Raw genomic sequence first — 21535 nt, 5'->3', positions numbered from 1 at the left:
TTGGTGGAGGAACTACCCATCTTCGACAAACAACGACTTGTGTTTGATCAGGAAAAGATAATGTAGAATCTAAGGCTGCTAATGCATCAACTCTCTTATTTTCCTTTCTCGGCACGTGTTGAATAGTTACCTCTCCAAGCCAACTTACCAATCTTTGAGCATATTTGTGATATGGCACCAACTCTGGCTTCTTGACCTCATAGCTACCCAAAATCTCATTGATCACTAACTTGGAGTCTCCAAAAACTTATAGTTGCAATTGTTTGATATCCACAACCATTTCAAGCCCAAGTATGAGCGCTTGATATTCAGCAACATTATTGGAGCACCATTGTGTCCGAGTGAAAGAATATGGAAAAACTTCTCCTTGAGAAGTGATAAACACTATTCCAGCGCCAGCTCCTTCACGATGTGCAACGCCATCAAAATACATCTTCCAAGGAGGTTGAATTTCAATAACCATTGCATCTTCATCAGGCAATTCATCAGACAACTCCCAATCATCTGGAATTGGATGGTCAACTAGGAAGTCTGCTAATGCTTGTCCTTTTACCGCATTTTGAGGAACATACACAATTTTAAATTGTTGAAATTGGAGGTACCACCTCGCTAATCGATCACTTAGGACTGGTTTAGACATGACAAACTTGATAGGATTCGCTCTTGAGACGAGTTGCACAACGTGAGCTTGGAAGTAATGCTTCAGCTTCTGAATGGAGAAGACAAGTGCCAAACATAACTTCTCAATAGGTGAATACTTGAGCTCATTTGGCGTCATCATCCTACTCAAGTAATAAATTGCGTTTTCTTTGCCTTCATTGTTTCCTTGAGCTAGAAGTGCTCCTATTGACCTTTCCTGTGCTGAAATGTATAATATTAATGGCTTTCCAGGTATTGGGGCTGCCGGTATTGGAGGTTTCATCAAATAAGACTTAATGCTTTCAAAAGCATTTCTGCAAGCTTGGTCCCATTCAAAAGGAACCCCTTTCTTCATGAGGCGACTAAATGGTTGGCATCTTCCAGCCAGATTCAAAATAAATCTTCTAAGATATGCCAACTTACCTTGTAAGCTTTTTAACTCATGAATATCCTTAGGCTCGGGCATTTTCAAGATAGCATCCACCTTAGCTTGATCAATTTCGATACCTCGGTGTCGAACAATAAAATCGAGGAACTTCCTAGAAGTAACTCCAAAGGCGCACTTCAACGGATTCATTCTGAGTTGGTATCTCCGAAGCCGTTCAAATACCATCCTCAAATATTGCAAGTGATTATCTTTCTTCCTTGACTTTCCCACCAAGTCGTCAACATAATACTCCACGTTTTTATGAAGCATGTCATCAAAAATATTTTGCATGGCACATTGATATGTAGCACCAGCATCCTTCAAACTAAAAGGCATTACCTTGCAGCAGTATATACCTTTAGGGGTGCGAAAGGTAGTAAGTTCTTCATCCTTCGGTGCCATGAAAATTTGATTATATTCTGATGAACCATCCATGAAAAATATCACCTCGTATCCAGTCGTTGCATCAATTATGAGATCAGGGATAGGAAGAGGAAATTCATCCTTAGGATAAGCATTATTTAGGTCCCTAAAGTCAACACAAACTCGGATTTGGCCATTCTTCATTCTTACAGGGACGATGCTTGAAATCCATGTAGGATGTTTAACTTCACGAACAAAACCAGCCTCAATAAGCTTGTTAACTTCGATTTCAATCAAGGGAACTAGTTCAGGTCTGAAGCGACGTTGTGCTTGCTTCACAGGACGAGCACCTCGTCTGACAGCAAGTTAATGAACAACCACCTTGGGGTCTAAACCTGGCATTTCTTTGTAGCTCCAAGCAAATATGTCTTTAAACTCCTTAAGTAGCTCAATATATTTTTTCTCTTCATCACCATTTAGAGAGGCACTTACATATGTGGGCTTTGGATCTTCAACTACTCCGAGATTGACTTTTTTTAGTGCATCAACCGTTGTCTTTACCCCTTCTTCAAGCTCAGGTGGTGCATCTTTAGTGCCTTCATCCTCTTGAGGATCACCATCATTGAAAGATATGTGATTACATACATGAATATCAAGGCACTTTTTCTCGACTTCCATATAAGATGAAGCATTTTGCTCATCATGAATGGTGATATGATATGATGACCCCACACTTTCTTCATCTTCCTCCCGTTCTTTAGTGTGAACTATAGTATGAGCCTTTGCTTTGAGGACCTCTCCGCATGAAACTACAAGTTTGGTCTCTCGCCTCATTATAGAAGGAATCAGGCTTGGGCAATCTATGGTCAAAATCTCCTTTTTAGCGAAGATAGGTGCTCCAATCCTTCTATCACTTACATGACGCTTGTTCTCCTTCTTCAGTGGTCCCAACCTATCAAAGACTGAGGTCCTTGGTTTTGCAAGTCGATCAAACACAGAAGGTTTCTTATTAAGCATCGTAGACACTTTTTTAGCAGTAATATAGTTACAACTTGCCCTTTTAATGGAGATACTGATTGGCGGGGGTTGTTTGTAACCCAATCCTTCATGTGATTGCTTCAGTGGGTACCCTTTCTCCATCATCATCTTTTGAGCAGGGTTTGAAGCTTCAGGCGGGAGCTTTCCCAACTTGGATGGTTCATTGGGATCAAATCCAGCTTTTGCTAACAACTTGTAGGCGTTTGGGTCAAAGCCCTCATATGTGCGCTTTGCGGGAAGTGCTAGATTTAGAAGCGAATTGTGGTTTGATGATTTGACAAACCCTTTAAGCAACTTTGTAGACGACTTAATTGCATCAATTCACTTGATATGAAGGGCCAAGTCACCTAACACATTATCTTGTAGTTCAAAAGATGGATCTTTAACCTTCCTTTCCTTTGGAACATAGCGAAGAACAAGAATCACTTTCTTACTTGAAGATGCCTCATTCATCTTGTTCTTATCATAAAGCACATGATCTTTTTCAACCGTAATCTTTGCCTTGCTAGTTGAGACATCAACCTTCTTTGCAACACTTTTGGTTGGCGTCACGTCATTAACCTTAACCTCCCTTGAGATATAATTCTTTAAGTAGAATTTCGCATCGGCAAAGTATGATTCAGCCTCGGTAAAGGGCTTATCATCGGCAACTATCTTCTTTTCGACCCCATCTTCACAGTACTTCAAGCACTGATAGTAGGTGGATGAAACCACTTTGTTCTCATGTATCCATGGCCTTCCTAAAAATATATTATATGAGGTCTTTGCATCGATCACGTGCATCCATGCACTCAAATGCAAATCTCCCATATTTATTTCCAATTTGATAGCCCTTATAGCTCTTTGCCCCCTTGATTGAACCCTTGAATCATCAAACAACTTTCACATAGTTCATCCATAGGTATGCCAAGCTCTTTGACAGTACAGATTGGGAGAATATTGATGCCAAATCCATCATCGATCAAGATTCTACTCATTCTCTGTTCTCGCACAAAGCCAACCATGAATAGGGGATGATTATGGTGTGTTTCACCAAGCAAAAGATCATCACTAGTAAGTTTGATTTTTGCATCTCAAATGTCCGCTTCTTCAGAATTCTCAGTGAGTTTTTCAGGCAAGGGAGGTGGCAACAATGATGGATCTTCCTTCTTTGTCTCTTATTCATCTATATTACAACATGAGGCCTTGATATATTCACAGGAAGCTTGTGGGTGTAACAAGCTTGACAGAAATTCATTCAATGTCACTGGACGACGTAGCCTTTGATAGTGATTCTCCACCATTTTTGCTTTTGTACAATTCTTCTTTATCATTTTCTTCTTGGGTCTTTTCACCATTTTTTGCCTAGTCAACTGCTTATTTGATTCCCTTTGTGAATTTGTCTTGCAGCGTCTCCATCGAGTCACAAGAATCCAACCTTTATCATCAGTTTGATCATCACGTGATTCACCTTCCTTTTGAGATCTTTTCTCCACTATTAGTTTATACACTATAGGGAGAAGCAATGGTTTGCTCACATCGATAGGTTCAAAGTCACCAAATTTAATCATATTTGGTGATGATGCAGTTTGGATGCCATCACATTCATATACTTTGACAAAATTGCAAAGGAAAATGGGATCAAATGAACCAAAAATGAAAGAGACTTGATTCGAACTGTCTTTCTCATCCTTAAGCAAGATATTTCCTTCAGCGGCCAAGTCCATGACTTTCTCCTTAAAGACAAAACACTTTTCAATAGGGTGGCCAATCAACCGATGATACTTGCAATAATTCGGATCATTAGTCCTTCCAGCTTCGTCTGGCCGCGTCATTTCAGGTAACTCAATGAGTTTCAACTCAAGGAGTTCTTCAAAAAGTGCTGTAACATCAGAGTCCAAGAATGGATATTCTTTCGCTTGTATTTCCTTCAGAGTTAATTTTCGGCCAACTTCATCCTGTAAGGACGTTGTCTTCACACTTTGCTTCTTACTCACTTTTGTAGTGATCTTTAATGGCGAGGCGTTAACATTCATTGATTCCTTGTTCTCAGAATTCGGCACGAACTTGCCTCCTTTCTTTATTTCTTGTTTATCCTTCACTTTACGAGGTTCATAAACATGTGGCCCTTGATTTCTACTTGAAGACATGCTTAACTACATATCATGAGCACGTGTAGCCAATTCTTCAAACGACTTAGGCTTGATACCCTGTAGGATGTAGCAGAGTCCCCAATGCATTCCTTGGATACACATTTCTATTCCATAAGCTTCACTAAGTCTGTCTTTGCAGTTGAGGCTTGCATTCCTCCATCGATTGCTGAAATCAACGACTGGTTCATCCTTCTATTGACACGTGTTTGTGAGTTCAACCATACTTATAATGCGCCTTGTGCTATAGAAGCGATTGAGAAATTCATGTTCAAGTTGCACCCATCTATCGATGAAACCAGCCTTGAGATCAGTGTACCAATCAAAAGCATTTCCTTTTAAGGAAACGACAAATTGCTTGACAAGATAATCTCTATAGGTTCCAACATTATTACAAGTTTCGACGAAGTGTGCAATGTGTTGCTTTGGATATCCTTTTCCATCAAATTGTTGAAATTTTGGGGGTTGATAACCTACAAGCATCTTCAAACTATCAATTCTCACAGTGTATGTCTTCGCATATGCGAGAGAAGACTTGGCAGCAACATCGTACTTATCTTTTATGGTTCCCATGATGAAGTTTTTCAATTGGTTAATGGGAATAACCTCGTCAAATGAAATCTGAAATTCTTTAGGAGCCGTTGTCTGCCTTGCAGATGAGTCTCCTTTATCTTGCATCATAGGGAGCTTTCCAGGTGCATGACTTAAATCTCCCTCCATCATGCTTTCAACTCTATCTGTCAGCTTGCCAATTTGATTATCTTGATCTTGCATATGCTTCGTCAACCCCTCAATTGCCTTTGTTAAATTTGCGAGTTGTACTTCAACAGTTGAAGTGTTAGTCACCATTGCTTGGATAACTGTCGTGGATGGTGGAGCAAAGCATGGATTTTCTCTTATACCATACTTTGAGTGGAACAACTCACGTGGAGTGCTTGGAGCAGATCCAGTGATCAAGATATCATCATCATCATCCTGTGTGATGAGATTCTTAGATCTAGATAGGCTAAGTAGAGCCAATATCTTCTCAACGATTTCAGCAATGTTCGCTCCTTCTTCCAATTCAGTTGGAAATGATCTTACCCCATTTGAGGATCGAAAATCAAAGATAGGAACTGATGCAGACGGCATTTGAAATGCTTGTTGTCCGAGCAAGTTTTCCTTGTTCCTAGTGACAGGTCCTACGCTTTCCATAGTAGCATCCAACAAGTTTTCCACATCAGATGAAAACTTGAAATCCGTAGCCTTAGCAGTAGTGAGTTTGAAGTTGATCTTCTTAGGAGCAATTTCTGTGTTCTTGAAATTTGATAATTGAAGAGATGAGAGGTAGAGATGGTCCCACTGGGCATGCCAGAAATTTATAACTACAAATTTTCGCTCCTCGAGAAAAATAAATAATCAAGACTGGAAAATTGCGCAACAAATGTAGTGATTTCAGTAAATGATGAGTGTTACAATATCTATGGTATTTCTCTGATTCTTCAAGAATGTAAACTATCTTGATAAGCTTGATTTTAATTTTGATTCGAGGGCTTGTAAAGCTTGGTCTTGAATCTCTTTCTTGAGCTTGAGTTTGGATTTGATCACAAATAAGTAGTTTGATCTTGAACGCCTTGGTATTTGATTTGGCTTCGTTCTTGATCTTGAACTTGAACTTGAATTTGTAGCTTGTAGAGAAATCTGTGGTGTTTGATCCACGAGCTCTCCGCTAGTTTCTTGTTATCACTTCTGGTGTCTTCTAGCTTTATGAAAACCTCTATTTATAGTTGTAGGGAGTGGTGTGACTTTGCGATTTGATTGGTCCGTTTGAACTGACCAATACCATCTTGACGCTTGGCACAACTCTATTGGTTGTTGATTTGGCTTGGATTGTCACCCTTCTTGACATGTGGCACGATTTCATTGGCTCATTTATTTGATTTGGATTGCCACATCATTTGACACGTGGCATGATTTTGTTGGCTCATTTATTTGTCTTGGATCGCCACATCACTTGACATGTGGCATGAGCCTGCTTTAAGATGGGCTAATAGCCATTTGGACCTTGGGCTAATGAAGTGGTTTATCATTTAATTTGTAGTCCAATTAGATGGACTAGCTCAATACATATATATTAAATTTAAATAAGAAAAAAAAATATAAATAGCCATCCAGCTGTCTCCTTTTTCCCTATTTAGCCGTAAACTTTCATCAACAAAAAATAGCCAATCCGTTGATACCCTCTTCTATCAACTAAAATAAATAAAAAATAAAAAACCCTTCCTTTTATACGTTGCCTTATCTTCTGCAAATATCCATCAGAAAATTATCATAATCTTGTCCTTCTTTGCCCAAAAAATATTTCGATCTACATTCAATAATAATTACTGAAAGAGAATCTCCATCAACAACCAACAAAATTAGAAAATACTGATTATCATCAGAAGGAGGAAGGAAGAACAAATATACCAATTGCAACTCTTAAATACCATTATCTTCTTCTTTATCTTTTCCACCCCCATTAGCCACCAATGTATAAACTATGTAATCATTGTATGCTTATTGCATACTTCGTGTATATTCCTAAATTATGCACTGAATATATATTAATTATACATTATACACATGTTATATAAAGTATATACATAAGTACATCATTGTTATACAATGTTAATTTCACTGTTACACAGTGTTTATTTTACTATTATACAATGTATAAATAATTGCTATACAAAAATTCTTACTCACAAGCACCACTAGGACGAGAAAAGAGAAAAATATTCTAGATCCACCGCCCAAAAAAACTGCCCAATTAGGTTTGAGGCGAGAGAAAGGATGGAAAAAATTAGTGGGTTTGAGGAAGGAAGAGAGAAGAAAGAGAAAGAAAAAAAGAAGGCCAGCAAAATTGTGAAGAAGAGAGAATAGGGGGACGATGCCGAGAGAGAGAAAGGAGAGATGTGAGGAGCGATTATGTTTACTGGGGAAAGTGAGAGTAGGGTTAAAAAAGGTAATAAAAGGAAAATACGACTACTTAAAGTTTTAATCTTATATGGGTTGCTATTTCAGTTAATAACTCTTTAAATAATTAACCCAATTTACTAGCCACAATATTTATTTGAACTTAGTATCTTGAGTTTAATATGGTCCAAATTATTTTATGGATTTAAACCCGATAAAATTTAAATGCTTACACTACTAATTGAACAACAAAAAAGAAGAAGATCCCGTATAGTTTAAATTTAAAGGGAAGTTGTAAATAAGATGAAATGAATTGAATTGATTTGATACTCGGTCATGCTATATCTACAAAATCTCTTATTTATAGCTATAACACTAGTCGTTGTGTACTGGAATCACCTTGTTGTTGTACTTCCATTTTCTTTAAATTCGATATATCCTACCTAGAATTGGAACAATTTACTGGTCATTCGATGTCTTAAGACAAGTATTGATTTTTAATCTCTTCATCGACCGGTCACATATATACGTGCAACAAGAAACCTTAACTTGCATCATGAATTAAGAAAATATCACATAAAAACAGACAACTCAACCTTGACGAAGCATAAAGACTTAACTCATCCTGCACTTTCCAAAATGCTCCAATCTCTAAAAACATAACCAAATGTACTAACCTACAAATATTTGCACATCAATAGTAACTGGTAAATATAGTAACCACTATGATTCTAATTCAAGCCAAAGATTTCAAACTCCGGTTGATCCAAAGCCTCCAGAGCCCCTAACTGTCGAGTCTAGATCATCAACCTCCTCGACATCTGGCACTATGATTTTCTCTATGATCAATTGAGCAATTCTGTCACCAATTTTCACTTCAAAATCAACATCACAATGGTTGAAAAGAATAACACCAACTGCTCCCCTATAGTCTGCATCAATCACACCTGCCCCAACATCTATTGAATGTTTCCATGCCAATCCTGATCTTGGAGCTATAAAAGAAAAAATCACAAACTAATAAGCTCCTAATCCTCTAGAAAATTTAGCATGAAATTTCAAAATATCCAGCCTAGCTTATTAACTTATTACAACTTATGGATTATCAAACTAAATCACTTTACCCTTCGCATTCATTTATTCAAGAATGATAAATACAACCTGAACCCAAAATGATATCTACAAGTAAGCTCCTTGTAGGATTTATTTATACTTTTAAAAATAAAACAAGTTACTATATACAAGAAGTAAAAATGACCTAGTAGTGTAAAAATTCCTACACTAATGGTCGTATATAACTTAAAAATAACTATCTACCAGCTAATATATTTATTTATTCATTTAGCAAAATGGTAAACTTTTTAAGGTGCATATCTAAAGTAGAATCCTCTTTTGAAACTTGTATCAATCGTCTTTTCCATTTTCTATTTAAGTGTGTTTGGTATGAGGAAGTGGGGGAAAAAAAGAATATACCTATACGGGCATAGGTTCCTTGAGGAACGGCAATACTAAGATCTGTGGGTACTAGAGCCTTTCCCCTGGCTGGCACTTTTGTCTCCGCCGCACTGCACCAGAAGTAGGGAGGGAAAAAGTTACAGATTCCCAAAATTGATTACACACCAAATTGAGGAAAGATTTAGATTCGTGAGATCGGTTCATAAAATTCAAGAAAAAGAAAAAGGGGGGAAACCTTGAGAGATCGTAGCCAGCAGAGAGAGGGGAGCCTCTGGAGGGCAAGACAGCATTATCAGAGAGCCTTTTGACGCGGAAGAAGGAATTGATGCCATTTGCAGCCATGTTTAGATGTGGAAATGGAAAAGCTCGAGAGAAGAAATTGTAACCGTGGTTTAATTTGGAGATGGAGAAGGGTTTCAAGATTGCGGAAGAAGGCTGATGTAGAGGTTTATAACTGACCAGGAAATGTGGAATAGCGCCAAAAGTTCCCGCCATTCTGACACACGGAATTGAGGGCAAACTGAACCTAATACTTATGTGTGTATCGATTAATAAAAAGAAAAAAAAGTTAAATTCTAAATGGTGATAAGTGTGACTTTTTTATATTGTGAATGCAATGTACTACGTAGCATGTTATAATATGTTAGTATTATTTTTGCTAGGTCTGTAATTAATAATTTTCTAGAAATTTATTTATAATTGTCTCATAAGTAACTTGATTACATTATTTTTTTATACCATTAAATTATAGAATTTAATTCACAAAAGGATAAAAAGAAACAGAATATTCGTATGGACGAGAAAATTAATAATATATGTACAAGAAAATAATACTTCATCCTTCCTCAGAGTCTTGAGGAGGTGGACAAGATTTGTAGGGACTATATGTGGGGAAGTTCTGAGGAGAAGAAGAAAATACCATTGGTAGCTTGGGTAAAGAGTCTGTTATCCTAAGAAGTTAGGGGGTCTGAATATTAAAGGTAGCTGGAACATAGCTTCAGTAGGGAAGTTGCTATGGCAGCTGCTCGTGTGTAAAGAATCACTGTGGGTTAAATGAGTGCATGGTATATATGTGAGGACTGTAGCTGGTATTGGAAGAAAATTAATAGTCTCAAAGTTCAAATGCAGGGATGGTACACACAGGATAAGTATACAGTTACCGTGAAAGGTGACTATTTCATTACTAGTAGTTATCTTGCACTCTTAGATGCCAAACCAAGTCTTGAAGATTTAATATGGACCTCTTTAGATATGCCAAAGCAGAGAATTATACTCTGGCTGGCAATGCAAGGAAGGTTACTCACTAAAGAAAGACTCCTCAAACTTCAAATACAAGCAACTGATGTCAGGTGTTGTTTATGCGACGATCAAGCAACAGAAACAAATGCTCATCTGTTTGAAGCTTGCAACTGGTTTAAGGCAATAAGACATGAAGCAAATCAATGGACAGACATCAAATTACCAGCAGGAGATATCACACAAGTTTTGGAAAGCATACAAAGAAAGCATTAATGGAAGAAGTATATGAAGGAGCTGATAACTGCAATATATGGAGCTTTAATATATCACACTTGGCGAGCTAGAAACTGAAAATTGTTTAGAGGCATAAATGTACATAAAGAGGAGGTAGCACTACAGATTAGAAAGGAGATTGCAGAAAGATTAGATATTACTAGGAACTCGAAAAGAGCCAATAGATGTAGAAGATTAGTGCAACAGCTACTTTGTAATTAGATACCAGTATTTGTTGGAAGCCTTTCTTTTGCACACAGAAGGAGGGTGCTCTTTATTTTTAATATTTTGGAGTTAATGGTAATTGTATACGGTAAAAACCGGTTAGTCCTTCGTACGAACTGGTTTAAATGGTAATGCATTGGATCGGAGAAGCGTCTTCATAGTATCAGGTTGAGGTCCGAAGCCAGGTCACCAAGTTTTGAGCCCGAGGGACCGATCGATGTAGAGCTCGATATCATTATCGAGCTCGAATCCAAATCGAATTATGATGCAAAGTGAAGTTATCGAGCTTATAAAGTAGAGACCGACTAACACTAACCCCGAATCAATATAAGGATCGGCTATTATGTTGACACATTTTAGGAAATGTGAATCCTTGATAATATGGTGCTGTAAAACAGGAGACCGCTTCCATTGATTTTAGCTTAACTAGTCTTTTCTTCTTTTTTTTACCAAAGAAAATATTCAATTTCTTAAAATAATCGTATTAGTAGTAGTTAGAGATTTAAAGTGGCTCATTATCTTTGAAAGAGAAATAAACTTTAGAAGACGGGTAAAAAGATTAATTAACTAACATCTCAGATAACTGTAGATAGTATTAGTATATAATTTACTGTTTCATTTTTTATTTTTATTTTGGAAGTTTTGAAGTGATAAGTGAAAATAAAGTATGCCTTGTATAATATTTATGAACACCTAGCTAGCTAGCTCTGTCCCGTCCCGAGAGATATTTTCTTTAGCTACCTTTTGAAGCTTTCCATACTGAATGATGCTTTATGAAATCATTGGCTGCTTTATGAAATCTTGCACTTTATTCTTCATTTGCATCATTAAATTTTGATTTGTTTTTTTTTTTGGGTTCTAAATTAGCTTTGGATAAGCACATTTAGATTCACTCAAAGCAGGAGATCCTATGTTAGTGTGCATGCTGTGTTTTTCGCTCAAAATCTAGTTTTCTTGTTGCAGCAAAGTACTGAGTTCGTTTTATTTTATATAATTATGTTTGATTAATCATGAAATTTAAGAAATACATGAATATTTTTTAAATTTGTAGTCTTAAATATATTACTATAATATTTGTGTGATTCTAAAACTTTTGAAACTTGTCGTATTGAATATATCGAAACAACTATGATGATAAACGCTTGTCGTTAAAAATAAAATACTCCCTCCGTTTCAATTTATGTGAACCTATTTCCTTTTTAGTCCGTACCAAAAAGAATGACCTCTTTCCTTATTTGGAACAACTTACCTTTATTCAATGATTTATATCCACACAAAATATATGTGCCTCATTTTACACCACAAGTTCAAAAGTCTTTTCTCTTTTCTTAAACTCTGTACCCACTCAAATGAATTCACATAAATTGAAACAGAGGGAGTAAAATTTTTGCCATGGCTTGAAACCGAAAACCGAACCGATTAAACCGAACCGAACATGAATAAACTGAACCGAAGTTATTATGGTTCGGTTTTGGTTATTAAAATCACAAACCGAAAACCGAATTAACCGAACCGAAATTCTACAAAACCTAACCGAACCGACCGATGCCCACCTCTATCGAGAGCTCGAGTCAATATCGAGCTCATAGACAAGAGCCGTTGCAATCCTACTAAAGGAAAGAATCCTGCCAGGAATTATGGAAAAGTTGATTTATCATGGGTCTCCCAGTATCTATTTTTAATTATATATAAAGTAGGATCCCTCCACTATAAATGGGATGGTTATTCTTTCTGTAAGAACCAAGTTTTTGCATACATTGTAACTGAGATATCATACACTCATATATTGAAGAGTTATCCTTTTTAGCTTCATAAATAGATTCATCTTGCTTAATCTATAAATCATCTTCTTCCCAACCTTGCTTATTTTTCATTCTCTATAGCCAACACTTGATATTTATATTCATTCTTACGATTTGTGTTTATACCACATACCCTTAGAACTACGTACAAATTTAACTCAATCCATTTTTCGGTTGTTTCTAAAAAAAAAATACTTCATATTATCTCATTCTATCAATTTTGTATGGCCATTTTTTAAAATTATAACTGATTGTAATTTCTTAAAACACTAAAGTTGTATCAAGTAGCTATAATTTTCGATCGCATGTAAAATGACTAGTAAACATAAACAACATTTCCCCTTCAAATTCTTGATCCAAACTAAAGATACAAGCACATCCAAAAGAAAAAGTCACAAAAAGTTTTTTCAAATAAGTTTAGGGCCTCCCATCTCCACCAAAATAGCTCTTTTTCTGTCCTAACAATATTAATCCATATTACACAAAATCACCTACCACGTGTTTACCTTTTACACTTCCCCTTTTTTGTCGACGCTTCTTATGCATAGAAACTATCTTTTCCATGCGTACTTTACGCTATATCAACCCGACTTCCTTCTCTTCTACTACTAAACGATAACACCATTTACATACAAAAGGTGTTAAATCAAAATATATCTACATAATTAATTCTTGAATCAAGATCATTAATAGAAAATGAGCCAAGAACAGCCAAGGAAGCCAGATGAAGCCGAGAAAGAAACCGTCAAACATGAGGATCTTGTGGTAAATTTTCAAGGAGCGCTTGCTCGGAAGAAAGCTGTTGCTGAGTCAATTGGTGGACAGGTTCTAAACTACAGTATATGTTTTTCTCCTTTTCTTTTTTATACTTTTTCTCCTATACTTCATTTAATCTTTTTGAATGGTGAACGGATATTTGATCATAGATACCATTTTATGTCTCGGTTATTTTATTCATTTTCTCTCGTTGTTGTTACTGTTTTGTTGTTTCGGCTTCTTTTTCATTTCTCCTTGAGTCGAAGGTTTATCAGAATCGGGATAAGATTTCTATACACACTACCCTCCCCAGACTCCACTTTATGAGATTACACTGATTTTGCTGTTGTTGTATACCATTTTCTTTTGAGCATGTGCGTATACACACACATCGATGTTTTACATGCTAGTGATGTGGCAGAGGTAGAAGCCCAAATGCGAGTGCCGCTGAACCTAGTAACTTTTGCTCAAATGATATATTTGTGTTAATATATTCATCAAATATGTAGACACATTAAATTTAAAATCCAATTATTTGTACTTGAAATTGTCGTTCTAAAATTCAGAACTCGAAGGTTGAAAAATTAGTCTCGCCTCTGCTAGTGATTAAATTGATGTTGATAGTGATGATTTATTTTTCCTGGTCTTTTGAATGGTTTTCATCAAAAAGTCATCAATGCAAGGGGCGTTTGAAAGTAATATTTCAATAATTATGCAAGTTAGTGTAGAGACACTAAATCAATATTTTTCTTTTTTTTGTTCGGTATATGATCTATCATCTTAATTTTGATTTGGGAAATCCAGGTATAATTAAGCATTGTAAAGCGTGACACTAAATCAATATTTTTCTTACTTTTTTTTTTGTTGTAATGTGACTTTTAAAGGTACTTGGGCAAGACAAAAAGGCTCCACTTAGCTCAGAATCAGTATCATCAGGAAAAACAAACATTACCATAGGTGAAGCCCTTGAAGCCACTGCTCTCACCGCCGGAAACAGGCCGGTGGATTACAGCGACGCGGCGGCGATACAGGCCGCAGAAGTGAGAGCCACCGGACGTACCAACATTATCCCTGGTGGAGTTGCTGCTGCAGCTCAATCAGCAGCTACTCGCAATGCTCGTGTTACCAAAGAGGAAGAGAAAACAAAACTGGCTGAAATACTCGCGGTAAAAATTCTTTAAACTGTCAGCATATATAAGTTAAATTCCTTTCAAATTGTCTTCCATAGTTGTTTTCATTTGGAATTGTTTTTACTTGTGAGTTGTCAACATTATATAAGACAATGTAAAGAACTTCTATGTTATCGTAAACTGCCTTATTTTTCAGGTTACTAATCTCCTGATTTATATTTGGCAGGACGCGAGTACAAAATTACCAGCAGATAAGCCAGTGACACGAAAAGATGCTGAGGGAGTGATAGGTGCAGAACTGAGGAATGATCCAAACTTGTGCACTCGTCCTGGTGGTGTGGCTGCTTCTATTGCTGCTGCAGCAAGGCTCAACCAAAGTCACACCACAACCAGCACCAACAATAATCAAAACAGCAACAGTCTCAAACAAAAATTGAACTAGAACGACCGAGTAAACTACTGTAATATCTAATCCTGCAATTTTCTTCTCCATTTTGACATTTTCTCCGTTGTCTTCTTTCCATACTTTAAATCTTTCTTTTCTTTTCTCTTTTAAAAGCATAACCCCATTTTCTTTTCTCTTTTAAAAGCATAACCCCACTTGATGTTTTCTCCTGCCTTTTTGGTCAAGGAACTGTTACAAGCCCTAACTGAGGCTTAGCTATAGGATTGTAATATTGTAGTGAATAATACTTGGAGAATCTGTCTAGTCAGTTTCTCTTCCCTTTCCTCTGTGCAAGGGTTGAAGAGTGTTTGAAGTTTTTTTTTTTTTTGAAGAGCATGTAACTTTTTCGCCCGACTCTTCTGCACGTCCTAGGAGTTAGCGATGTTTTTCCATTACAGTCATAAATGCATGCTTTACACTGTACAGAAGTAATTATCTAGTTCCACACAGTTTGCTGGAAAGCTTCACTTTCCCTTACAATCTGAAAAGTGTTTCATTTGTTATTAAAGTAGCAACTCTTTCTTTCTTTCTTTCTTTTATTTGTGACAAGTGTTGCACAACGGTTGAAAGAAATTATTGTGTCCCTGCTTAATCTATTACATTGTTCCAATAAGCAATGTTGCAAATTTATGTTCTGTTATACAATTTGTAAATTGAAGCTGGTAGAATTTTAAAAACTAAAGTCAAATAGTTTTAGCGGGGTTTGTAACTGAAAGGAAAAAAGAAAGGTTAAGCTAATTTGGGAGGAGTTGTCACCAAGAAAAAAGAGAGGTTAAAAGCTAATTCTTGTGTAAATTACAAAGGAGACGAGCAAAATCTTAGGCTGAAGAAGCAGTGATTACCATTGGTGAAGTCCAGCATCAGGAACAGACTCAAGCTGGCTGCCCAGCCCAACAAGCTGCCGCTGAGCTCGCAGAGACGAGAGCCAACCAAGGAACTCATAAGTCATAACAAACAACTGCAGAACACTAGAATAAGAGAGGTTGATATCCGCAGGCAAAGAGATAATTGTTCTTTATACCTTACAAATGATGAGAACATTTGTATTTGTGAACAATAGTTCACCTATTTAGGAGGAAACACTTACAGTTGTATTTTCTATTTAACCTCAAGTTACAACACATAACTTCCTTCAATACCCTATCACTCAGTCCAAAGAAGCATACTATTGTTCAAAAGTCATGTTAGCCACCTCTTCTCGAATAGAATCAAACAGCACGGTGGAGAGATAACGTTCCCCAAAACTAGGGAAGATAACCTGCATAGAGAATTACAATACAATGCTTAGCTGCAAGCACCTCTGTATGATGTGTTTCCATGCTTCTGCCGGCACATGTCATATACAGGACTTTGAAGTCAGATCAAGTTAGTATCACCGGTTGGCCTTTGTTTTGCAAACTAGGATGTGGATACCAAAAATTCCATCATATATAAGAAGAGCCTGAATAATGCTTAAGCAGAGATTCGTATGACAGTAAAAAATAATACTTACCCATTCTTATCTAGTAAATGTTTACTGCAATCATGTTTCAAAGCACACAATATGACTTCCTATCATTTCTTTATCATCATCTTTGCGTTAAAATATTCAGCTGCTTCTTTCTGCTATAAGAGGTGTCTATTTCAATTTTCAAGCATTCTAATTCACCTAAAATAGATTTTTCCTTGTGTTCGCTGAAGATCATACTCCTATCCAACAGGTACAAGTTACTCTCTTTTTTTTAATTACCGGTAGTGGAACAATTACTAGAAAATTCCAGCATTAACCTTCATGCCGAGTACTACGTCGCATATGGAATGAACCAGAGGGAGTACAAAGTAAAATACTCCTGCTTAGAGTAGAACAGTACATCAATGACTAACTGTGTAGGAAAGAGGGGGAAAAAGGAAAAGAAAAGAAAACAGAACCAACGAATACACATTCATCTCATTAAATGAATAATTAGACAGTGAAAAGTTTCAAGGAAACACAGAAAGAGTGCTATCAGCTTACTGAAATAGATCCAACTTACCGCAATGAGTTTCCCAGCATTTTCTGGCTTTTTTGCTACTTTTATCGCTGCAGCAGCTGCAGCCCCCGACGATATTCCTACCTGAAAATATTCCAGGAGCAAAATGAAGTATAGTTGTGATTATATCAGAATGCACATTGCAAATGAAACAGAGGAAAATGTGTGGACTCGGAAGGATCTTTGTGGACTGGTGAACTTACCAGCAAACCTTCTTTCAATGCAAGAAGCTTTGTCATTTCAATAGCTTCATCACTAGATACCTGAACACAAGTAAAAGCAGTAGCTGTCATCATACCAGGAAATATAGCAAGTAACCCCAGTGGAAGCCAAACGAATTTACGTTGAATAGAGAATGGATATGTTTCAGAGATAGAGTTAGCTGGAAACTTTTTGCATTGAAAACTAAGGAAATATTCTATAAATTCAAACAAGACTGTCAATAAATGACATATCTAACTTTGTCCTACATATATATCTGGTCTATGTTCCCATACTTTATATCTATGTTTATGTGAGTCGTAAATGCATTAGTTTTATGTTAACCAAATTGATATTGTCAGTCAGATCATAGCAGATTCATCATCTGATTAGAGAGTTATCTGTAAGATACATAGGCTTGATAGAATAATCTTGTACACATTGAGCAGAAATTTAAATGTTTAAAAAATCTGGCTGCTATTTATATGGTTTACTGCCTTACTTGAAGAACTTCATCCAGGATGCTGAGATCGAGAACGACTGGGACAAAACCAGCACCAATTCCTTGGATTTTATGTGGCCCTTTAACGGTAATACATTTAATTAAACATATCAGTCTATGATAAATAATAATTCATAGGAGTAGTGATGAAAACAATGTGTACGACATGAGCTGGCAAAACAGTTTATTCAATGTATAGGACTAATGTAATGACATATTATGTTCTATATTTAGCTGGATATTCTGAGAAGACAAAGAAAGAAGGAAACTTTTCGCAGCAGAAAAGTTTGGATGAAAAAATGCAGTACTTAGTCTTTAGCAGAATAGCTTTATTAAGCAGAGGAATAGTCCATTTAGTGCCACAATACAATGCATGTGGGAGATACCTGGATGCTAAAATATAAGAGGGTGATAACTTGAATGAGTTGGTGTGGTTTACTTAAGTAAAATAATACAAATATGATAGGTACTGCTTTATCATGAGATGTGCTTGTGTTTCATGTTCACAGAAAGATGCATCTTTTAAAAATAACCATAAGAGTCTGTGCCCAATTCCTCCAACTAGTACTGCAATTATGAAAATGATAGCACAGCTCCAATCAATTTGACGAGACAACTAGTATGGGGAAAAAAATTGACTGACCTTTTTGTCCTCCATTCAGAATTGCATTTTCGGCTGGTTCCATACCATATACCTGGTTTGTACACAAGACAAAAATAATTAGAAATCAAGACAAAAAGGAAAAAGAACATTACCGCTTTTCTTCCCTCTTGTCAACCCTCTTGATACCCACGTCTTTTTCCATCATTCCACTCACAAATAATCTAACCTTTATTTCTGGATTCTTCTCCTTAAGGAACCTTCCAGCTCCCGTCACTGTGCCTCCAGTTCCAATCCCGGCAATAAAAATATCAATTTTCCCTCCTGTGCACTTCCATATTTCTGGTCCAGTTGTTTCATAATGGATCTGCAAATTGATACTTGATAAGCATGGCATTTCTATGACAAATGAACAAGTTATCTGTAAAGGAGATACCTTTGGATTGGCAGGGTTCTCAAACTGACGAAAGAAATGACAGTTTGGCGTCCTATCTAGTATTTCTTCAGCCTTCTGAAGCACACCATCTATACCTTTGGCTGGATCTGTGATGTATAACTCAGAACCCAAAGCTTTAAGAACAATCCTTCTCTCAAGACTGTATGATGCTGGCATCACTGTCACGAGCTTGTAGCCACGAGCTGCTGCAATAAATGCAAGACCAATGCCGGTATTACCACTGGTCACCTCAAGGAGGACTGTCTTCAGCCGCCATTATTTCGACATTTGAAAAAACAAGGAAATCATTTCAGTTCAGCCTTTCAGGCAAATAATCATTAAGAGCACAGAGAACTAAAAGTAAAAGTTCCATCTCTCTTAAGACAGAATTTGAATAACCTGGTATATCAAGAGAAATGGACATACATGAAAATTTATGTTGAGCCTATTTTAATCATCACATCAGATTTTGTGAAGAAGTATTTGAGAATCATATAGCATCTCTTCAAGCTGTTACTTTTTCCTCCTAATAAGTATTCTCACACGAATTTCACTAACCTTTCCAGGAGTAATCAGGCCCTTATCTTCTGCATCTTTGATCATACTGTATGCCATCCTACATATTAGTAACTAAGGTGAAAAATTCTGTAAAATTTTCAGATTTAGATAAGAACGATTCACACTAGAAACAGGAAGAAAGAAATTCCCAAGAAGAAACTGGATCAGGAGATTGAAAGATAAACACCTGTCTTTGACACTTGAGCATGGTTCCATTGACTCCAACTTGGCTGCAATTTGGGCAGCGCAACCTTCAACGATTTTGTTGAGATATACCATAGGGGTGTTCCCGATAAGCTAGTAACATTGTGAAAACAACAAAATGAGATGATTTGATGCTAAAAAAAGATGTAAAGAGTATCAAGAAAGATCTCAGAAAGAGAACTACCTCTGTGACATCCTTTGCAATATCACTCTTCTCTTCCATAGTTTCTTGCTGAGTTGCTGCAACAAGAAAAAAGAGCTAGCTAATGTAAGAGCTACACATAGTTAAGGATAGGAAGAAGAGAACCTACTTAACCAACTACGCTCTCAAGGAAGTGAAACCACAACATATGATGAGCCAAATAAGGAATGTGTTATATATAACAACCATACAAATAAAAAACCTATTTGATCTTTGACACTCTCTTGGAAGTGAAACCACAACAAAATCATCGACTTCACAAGTTACACTAAAGTTGGAATAGGTTGAAGAAGTTAGAAGAAAAATATGATATTAGCCAACACAAATGAAGAATCTGATCAGGTATCTTAAAGAGGAGAACAAGAAGGAAAAAGAAAAAGAAGAAATGAATCAACTGAAATAGGACGTAATCAGCAAAACAAAGCCAGCTAGATTTGTTTCCCACACAGATTTTATTAGTCTCTCAAGATAGAGGAAAATGAAGGTGGGAGTAAGGAACTACTAAGCTTTACCAATAAAACGGACACGATTATCTGGAACTACAAATGTTTACTCGAAATCAAATGCCATGAATTGACTTCTGTGGAGACCAAATGAGATATCAGAATAGAGTACAACCAATTACAATGAAGGACATAGTTTGTTCCCTTAATTGAAATGAAAACTATAAACTTCTCAAGACTGGTAATAACAAATGAATATTATGAACAAAACGTGATACTGAATATCAGCTAACATAAAATTTACATCAAGTGCAACTAAGGTAGCATGAAACTGAGAAGGAACCCCAGATATTTTCCACAAGAAATAGCATAAAATTAAGATAAATTACATTAGGAGCTGAGAACTACCAAAAATGAAACCCCCAAAGTAATTTAAGTTACAGCAAAAATTTCAGCACATTGTTTGATTAGGTGATCGACTACATAGTGAGCTTTAAAGAAACAGGTATTTATTAGTAATTGCTTCTATAACTTGGAATGGGATGAATTAGCAGACACCCACTTACATAAACCACTCAAGCAGGGCCTTTTCTGAAGAATTCAACTAGTTAAGAAATTTAGAAAGTTACGAAATAATTCAAGAACACAATTTGGTTCTTTAAGTTGTGGTTATGGGGAGAAAAAAACATTACCTAGTGGATGCTTTGAAGTTAGCTAGCTTCCTTATCTTGTGATTCTGCAAAAACACAACAACAACAACAACACAGTATCAAAAACACATATGAACAAAAGATCAAAATGGGTGTATTAATACATTAATACACATTATTATGTGATGTGCAAGTTGTCCAAAATATACTCTTATATTAAAGTGGAGAGCGCTCACTCATTATATAGTTTATTCAATTTTCAATTGAATGAGTCCTCTTTGACTAACATCATATCATAAATTAAAATAGCCGGTAACAAACAACAAACTTTGTATCAGAATAAATACACTTGTTTTATGAAAAAAAAAAGTAGAATTAGACTTTTCAAACATTTAATCCCTAGGAAATCGTAGTGAAAAAAATAATTTGTTTAGCTTTTATTTAAAAATGGATTAAGAAATAACTTTTCATTTTCATGTTCTTATAATTGTGTAACCTTTTTCATTATTATTATTACTATTGTTATTTTTATTACTAGTAGTAGTAGTAGTTAGAATAATCTAACCCGTTTGGACATAAGAATTTTTTTTTTAAAAAAAAAAAAAAATCAAAAACAATGTTTGGTTATGAAAATTTTATAATTTTTCAAATCCAAGTTGAAAATGCATTTTCGAATTTGAAAAATTGCCCAGGACTTGTTTTTCAATGGAAAATTGGAAATTTGGTATTTTTAATTTTTACAAATTTACCCTATATTTTTTTAATTTATAAAAGAACCCCAATCAATTTTTAAATCTAGGTAGCACCTACAAGTTATAACTAGGGGTGCTTATCGGGCGGATAATTATGTTTAACGGTTCGGCTTAACGGT

The 21535-nt window shown here is 36.1% G+C and overlaps 4 protein-coding genes across 9 annotated transcripts; 1 reads left to right on the top strand and 3 right to left on the bottom strand.

The window, feature by feature from the left end:
* Window positions 1-247: 247 nt before the first annotated feature.
* Window positions 248-3471, bottom strand: LOC142173674 (uncharacterized). The gene is made up of 4 exons (XM_075239291.1): window positions 3315-3471; window positions 2815-3207; window positions 1811-2709; window positions 248-1762 (listed from the first exon to the last, which is right to left on the bottom strand). Exons 1-4 carry the CDS (start codon window positions 3469-3471, stop codon window positions 248-250), a joined length of 2964 nt encoding a protein of 987 aa, XP_075095392.1.
* Window positions 3472-8143: 4672 nt separating this feature from the next.
* On the bottom strand, window positions 8144-9500 carry LOC107824833 (deoxyuridine 5'-triphosphate nucleotidohydrolase-like). The gene is made up of 3 exons (XM_016651638.2): window positions 9224-9500; window positions 9007-9098; window positions 8144-8528 (listed from the first exon to the last, which is right to left on the bottom strand). The coding sequence occupies exons 1-3, from the start codon at window positions 9481-9483 to the stop codon at window positions 8284-8286; spliced, it is 597 nt and encodes a 198-aa protein (XP_016507124.1). The 5' UTR covers window positions 9484-9500; the 3' UTR covers window positions 8144-8283.
* A 3637-nt stretch (window positions 9501-13137) lies between these two features.
* LOC107824829 (late embryogenesis abundant protein 47-like) lies at window positions 13138-15450 on the top strand. The gene is made up of 3 exons (XM_016651633.2): window positions 13138-13352; window positions 14168-14449; window positions 14640-15450. Exons 1-3 carry the CDS (start codon window positions 13224-13226, stop codon window positions 14853-14855), a joined length of 627 nt encoding a protein of 208 aa, XP_016507119.1. The 5' UTR covers window positions 13138-13223; the 3' UTR covers window positions 14856-15450.
* Window positions 14488-20966, bottom strand: LOC107824828 (cysteine synthase-like). 6 transcript variants are annotated; one of them, XR_001656945.2, is made up of 13 exons: window positions 20707-20880; window positions 19554-19609; window positions 19353-19462; window positions 19166-19223; window positions 18608-18871; window positions 18401-18538; window positions 18214-18265; window positions 17571-17650; window positions 17071-17130; window positions 16871-16951; window positions 15946-16116; window positions 15701-15826; window positions 14488-14769 (listed from the first exon to the last, which is right to left on the bottom strand). XR_001656945.2 is itself a non-coding variant. In NM_001326139.1 (12 exon segments), coding segments are annotated over 11 exon segments (972 nt in total). In that variant the 5' UTR covers window positions 19593-19609; window positions 20707-20776; the 3' UTR covers window positions 15611-16023.
* Between the last annotated feature and the right edge of the window lie 569 nt (window positions 20967-21535).

This window comes from Nicotiana tabacum, chromosome 19 (genome assembly GCF_000715075.1).
Source record: "Nicotiana tabacum cultivar K326 chromosome 19, ASM71507v2, whole genome shotgun sequence".
NCBI classification, from domain to species: Eukaryota; Viridiplantae; Streptophyta; class Magnoliopsida; order Solanales; family Solanaceae; genus Nicotiana; species Nicotiana tabacum.
This window is presented reverse-complemented; position numbering and strand designations above follow the sequence as displayed.

Excerpts from the sequence above, each read along its gene's own strand:
- LOC142173674 (XM_075239291.1), bottom strand. The coding sequence starts at position 3,471 with ATGGTTGGCTTTGTGCGAGAACAGAGAATGAGTAGAATCTTGATCGAT. Across the intron at positions 3,208-3,314 it reads TCAAGGGTTCAATCAAGGGG|GAAGGCCATGGATACATGAG; the intron begins GCAAAGAGCTAT and ends ATATATTTTTAG. Across the intron at positions 2,710-2,814 it reads ACTACAAGATAATGTGTTAG|CACTTCCCGCAAAGCGCACA; the intron begins GTGACTTGGCCC and ends TTCTAAATCTAG.
- LOC107824833 (XM_016651638.2), bottom strand. The coding sequence starts at position 9,483 with ATGGCGGGAACTTTTGGCGCTATTCCACATTTCCTGGTCAGTTATAAA. Across the intron at positions 9,099-9,223 it reads GCTGGCTACGATCTCTCAAG|TGCGGCGGAGACAAAAGTGC; the intron begins GTTTCCCCCCTT and ends CTTCTGGTGCAG. Across the intron at positions 8,529-9,006 it reads AGGAACCTATGCCCGTATAG|CTCCAAGATCAGGATTGGCA; the intron begins GTATATTCTTTT and ends TTTCTTTTATAG.
- LOC107824829 (XM_016651633.2), top strand. The coding sequence starts at position 13,224 with ATGAGCCAAGAACAGCCAAGGAAGCCAGATGAAGCCGAGAAAGAAACC. Across the intron at positions 13,353-14,167 it reads CTGAGTCAATTGGTGGACAG|GTACTTGGGCAAGACAAAAA; the intron begins GTTCTAAACTAC and ends TGACTTTTAAAG. Across the intron at positions 14,450-14,639 it reads AACTGGCTGAAATACTCGCG|GACGCGAGTACAAAATTACC; the intron begins GTAAAAATTCTT and ends TATATTTGGCAG.
- LOC107824828 (XM_075237655.1), bottom strand. The coding sequence starts at position 19,592 with ATGGAAGAGAAGAGTGATATTGCAAAGGATGTCACAGAG. Across the intron at positions 18,266-18,400 it reads AGAAGAATCCAGAAATAAAG|GTATATGGTATGGAACCAGC; the intron begins GTTAGATTATTT and ends TGTACAAACCAG. Across the intron at positions 16,952-17,070 it reads CATTGAAAGAAGGTTTGCTG|GTAGGAATATCGTCGGGGGC; the intron begins GTAAGTTCACCA and ends GAATATTTTCAG.